The sequence below is a fragment of the Cynoglossus semilaevis genome, chromosome 9, assembly GCF_000523025.1.
Source record: "Cynoglossus semilaevis isolate Cse_v1.0 chromosome 9, Cse_v1.0, whole genome shotgun sequence".
Lineage (NCBI taxonomy): Eukaryota > Metazoa > Chordata > Actinopteri > Pleuronectiformes > Cynoglossidae > Cynoglossus > Cynoglossus semilaevis.
Window position 1 is genome coordinate 18,207,395 of NC_024315.1, and position 4,914 is coordinate 18,212,308.

At 39.3% G+C, this 4,914-nt stretch overlaps 2 protein-coding genes across 2 annotated transcripts in view; one reads left to right on the forward strand and one right to left on the reverse strand.

Moving 5' to 3' along the window:
* chchd10 (coiled-coil-helix-coiled-coil-helix domain containing 10) overlaps positions 1-1,023 on the reverse strand; it is a 5,279-nt gene extending 4,256 nt beyond the window's left edge. Inside the window, exon 1 of the mRNA XM_008317734.3 lies at positions 821-1,023. Coding sequence (XP_008315956.1) covers positions 821-873 — 53 coding nt within the window. The 5' untranslated portion in view covers positions 874-1,023. The remainder of the gene's footprint in view (positions 1-820) is intronic.
* Positions 1,024-1,386: 363 nt separating this feature from the next.
* On the forward strand, positions 1,387-4,570 carry gstt1b (glutathione S-transferase theta 1b). The gene is made up of 5 exons (XM_008317732.3): positions 1,387-1,565; positions 2,530-2,617; positions 2,702-2,852; positions 3,312-3,488; positions 4,203-4,570. The coding sequence occupies exons 1-5, from the start codon at positions 1,454-1,456 to the stop codon at positions 4,398-4,400; spliced, it is 726 nt and encodes a 241-aa protein (XP_008315954.1). The 5' UTR covers positions 1,387-1,453; the 3' UTR covers positions 4,401-4,570.
* Positions 4,571-4,914: the final 344 nt, after the last annotated feature.

Below are 4,914 nucleotides of genomic sequence, written 5' to 3' on the forward strand. Positions count from 1 at the left end.
GCCCAGTTGTAATATTGAGCAGATAATACAATCTTAGGTGTCGCATTTCTGCATTGGACTGGACCCCCGTCTACTAAAATCGCCATCTCATATTTTAATTAATTACAGAGAAGAGGTCATTGCTTTGATCCTGGTATTTGCCGAGCTTTTATCTGATGGATCAAAGTGAAAAGATTGCCTTGTGTTAAGGTCTTCTCGCTATTCTTACAGCACCATACAGCCAGTATACGTTTTTAACAATAATAATAATAATAGTGATTATAATATTCTCCTTAACATTTGTCCTCTATTTTAATTTTCTACTTTCCATACATATCTAATTAACCAAACACAGCTTGTGTACAACTTACAGTAGAGCACTAGTCAAAATGGTCCTCCATCATTTTTTTTTTTTTTAAAAACACTTAACATTTTTACAAAATAGCATGTCTCATTCAACAACAAATGCCATAAAATATAGATACGTGTCTTTTGTGGAAGAAATTCGGGGAAAAGACGACGATAAAGTAGTATATCATACTTATTTTACCTTGAACCATTGCTGACGTCATTAATTGAACGAACGCGAATGCAATTTCCTAAGGATTTATAACCACACTAATACTATTGTACCAAACAGGAAACTTCCGCGGAAAAAAAGGTTCATATTCGATAATTCATTAAACTTCCACATAACTTAAAAAGGAATGGGGTGCGTTCAAGTTCACCTTGTAGACTAGAGCTCTAAACAGAACACACGTGTGCCACAGCATGTACCGACGTAACCATGGCTCCTGTGTGGCGCAGCTAGTTAGTGTCAGTAATAGCTATTGTCGGTTACCTGCTGACTGGAGCAGAAGCTCTGCTACTGGTGCTGCGACTTCCTCTGGGCATGTTTTTGTTAAATTCCGTTGGACTGTGCTTACTTGGAAACGGTGACCTTCTACAAACTCCTGCCCTGTCCTAAGTGTCCTCACTCACACTGTCCTGTCAGCTGCTGCTGCTTCTTCGGATGATGTGGTAAAACCCAACAGCTAGGAGCATTACTGCCACCTAGCGCTCTTGAAGATAATGTGTAACCCAAGACGTTATACACTCTTAACTATGTTTTATGCAAAAAAAAACTAAAACAAAAACCAATAAACAAACAAACAAAAAACGAATAAATGTGGCGTTCATTTTTTCCTTTTTTTTAAAGTAAGCAAAGAAATTTGCCAGTTGAAATACAGCCAGATAGATACATAGATAGATAGTTTTTTTCCCCCAGATAGATAGATAGAACTTCAGCTTTTTTTCTCTCGAAATATCACAGCTTTATTCTCACAAACCTCGTAACTTCTGAAGTAATGTGGCTCTCGAGTATTTGGCTATAACCGACGTGAAGAATTGGTGGGAGGCGCAGGAGGGGCGTTAACCATTTCACCCATATAAAAAGTGCACTCTTGCTGCAGAAAAGAGAAGAAGAAACGGAACCATGGCGTTAGAACTCTACTTGGACATGAAGTCTCAGCCCTGCCGCTCCGTTTACATTTTTGCCAAAAAGAACAACATCCCGTTTGTGTTCAAAAAGGTATCTCTGTTGAAAGGTGAGTGAACACACACACACGCACACCAACAGTTCGCTGGGACGACAGTGAAAACAAACGTACGAGCTTCGCAACACTTTATGTGAAGTTTTACGAAGTATGTGAAATATGGTGCTAAACAAACTGAATTTGGGTTGAATGTTTATATGGCGTCTCAAGGCTGCACGAGAATCTTATCACTTGAGCACCAGTCCCTGCTGCGTGAGTATGAGACATCATCGTAGGAAAACTGAGCGTGAGGAAATATTGCACAACCTTCTTGTGTGGTCCCAGTGGCGTCCTTTATTTACTGTATGCAAATGACAAACTGAAAAGTTGAGGATTTAGTAAAATGATGTTTTAACACCAAGTTTGTCCAAGTACAGTAAAGGCACACCCAGGCCGACGGTAACCTGATGATGCAGATGAATCTGGTCACCTGTCGCATCTTCCAGCAGATGCTTAACAATGAAACCGCCGATTTTCGTCAACTATCCATTTAATATCCATTAAACTACCTTTTTAATACATATTAGTGGCATTAAAAAAAGCTTGTGTACAAGTTCTGTACAAATATGTAGTATCAATATAAAACATAAGACATCAAACTGGAAAGTCTAAGAAGCCTATGTACAAAATAAATAAAACAACTTTTAAAAAAATCTAATTGAATAGGGAAAGCATCCAAATAAACAATCAATAATTGCTAAATGATATTGAGTTACGAGATAAAACATACGTTTCCAAAATATGAGATAGGAAGTTTAAATTATTGATGTATCTTAATTCCTATGATCATCATTTAGACTTCATTTTATGTCACACATCAGACGTTTTTCTAGCAGTAAAACTATAAAAGTAATGTAAATTGTGATATGGTTGGTTGTTTTTTTTTCATTTTTTAATCACTCTGTGGGTTTATGTTGCTATGACTGTTATACCGGCTGCTGACGTACTCAGTCACAGGTGTGACTCCTGTCTCCAGGTGAGCATTTTGGAGAAGAGTTCAAAAAGATCACACCCATCAAAAAGGTCCCTGCTATGAGAGATGGAGACTTCTGCCTGGCTGAAAGGTGATATAAATAATAGTTTAAATAGTTTCAACCCCGTGGCTTTGTGTCCTGCAGTTTACCACGATCTGTGTTTTTCCTCTGCAGCATTGCCATTATGCAGTATCTGGCCCAGAAGTTTCAGACTCCAGAGTTCTGGTACCCGACTGAGCTCCGCCAACGGGCTCTGGTCACCGAGTATCTGTCCTGGCAGCACATGGGCATCCGTTTGAATGGATCTAAGATATTCTGGCTAAGGGTACGGTCCCCGATATTGGGTGATGGTGTGGTCATCTGACTAGCACTTGGATACTTGTCATACTTGAAAACATACACAGTACGAGATACTGTAAAAATCACAAAATGTGTATTTTCCTGTACACAAACGTGTTGAACCTGTGCGTTTTTTTTTTTTGCTTGCGTCATCATAACTTACTAAAACTACAACTGAAACTCTCTCAAGGCGCTGTCTTAAAAAAACACTCCAGCCTTAAATGATATGAAAACCATCAACTGCTGTAATTTTAAGGGAACTGGAGGCCACAGAAAAATGTCCACAGAGACAGATCTTCTTTCGGTCCCCAGAGTCTGACCCACACACTGAAAAACAGCCATTCCTGTCTGAGCTGCAAGGAAATTCTTTTGTTATCACATGATCCGTTCAGACCCTGTTTATCTTTTATTTTTGTTTTAAGCTTGTAGTCTTTGTCTGCCACAGCTGCTGGTTCCCAAGATGTTGGGTGCAGAGGTCCCACAGGAGAAGATGGACTTAGCTTTGAAGGAACTGAACGGTTCCCTGAAGCTCCTGGAAGAAAAGTTTATCCAGGACAAGCCTTTCATTGTCGGAGATAACATGACGTTGGCCGACTTAGTAGCGATCGTGGAGGTCATACAGGTGAGCACTCTACTAAAACCAATTTGCGGAGGATCTGAATACCGGATTTTCCGGTCTATAAGCTGCTACTTTTTTCACGCGCTTTGAACCCTGCGGCTTAAACAATGATGCGGCTAATTTATAGATTTTTAACGGGCTAACGAAGTTCATACCGCTAGGGATCATTGAGTTTTCTGGTACACTACTGCATGTTATACTAGTAGCGTATGTCTTTGTGTTCGAGACAGAGAGAACAGATGTGAAAGTTGAGAGCAGTTTGAGCCCTATTATTTTTTTTTTCTTTTTAAATTCAGTGGGTGCGGCTTATATTCAGGTGTGTTCAATAGCCCGGAAATTATGGTAGTTCTCACTGTGCTGTCCGGGGTTTTTGCTTGCATCAGCACAACCTCCTATTTTGGCCTTGTTATTTCGGGATCTTTTGACCCAAAAACCAAAAATGCACTTTTGGGCTATTATCAGACAAAAAAATTTGATTGGAGAAACTAGTTTTGGTTACGTTGTAAATGGTTAAAGTGCTCTAAGTTAAAGGTTTATTAATATGCAGTCGCAATCTGTGTGAAAAGCTTTGAAAGAGATCTTTGCCCAACACATGATAAAAATCAATCTAATCTTAGTTGCCTTTATTTCAACCGCACTTCTGTCGTGTCTCACGTTGCTTGCAAAATTGGATCCTTGACCTTTCACCGTGTTGCGTCATTTCTCTCCCTCTTGCAGCCCGTATTTTCTGGCCTAGATGTGTTTAAGGAGAGACCCAAGCTGAGGGCGTGGCGAGACAGAGTTCAGGCATTCATCGGAAAGGAGCTGTTTGACGAAGCCCATGAAGACATTATGAACGTCCAGGAGAAGAGCGCAATGCTGGACGCCAGCGCATTAGAGTTGTGGAAACCCATGATCTTCAGTCTGATCATGTGAAGACAAACCAGCAATAATTTTCTTTTTGCAGGTCATGGTCGTGGAAGAGTAAAAGTCGACACATTATAAACCTGTTTAATGTTTGAAAAAATCTTTTATGTACCAAGAAAATGACTCAATTAGTGGTTCATACAAAAGACATTTTATGTTTTTATGAGTGAAATTAAAAAAAAAAACAATTAGTGGTTCATACAAAAGACATTTGAAGTGAAATAAAAAAAATGTTGAATTTAAAGCACTGGGGAATTCATTGTTACTGTACATGCACATGGTATAGTGAATTATAAACATTTAACTTTCCCTGTATAAATACACAGCTTTAACCAACGAGGAGAAAAGCAAAGCATCAAAGTCAACTTTATTATTCTGAAGGCTTCGGTAAATTTAAGAGAGAACAACTAATAACTTCCCGAAGCTCTAGGTAGAGGGAGCAGCGAGAGAGATTCTTGGAAGAAGTTCTCTCAAACAGTTAAATAATTATTGGCGCAGCAACAGTTTGAAGCCTCCCAATCAG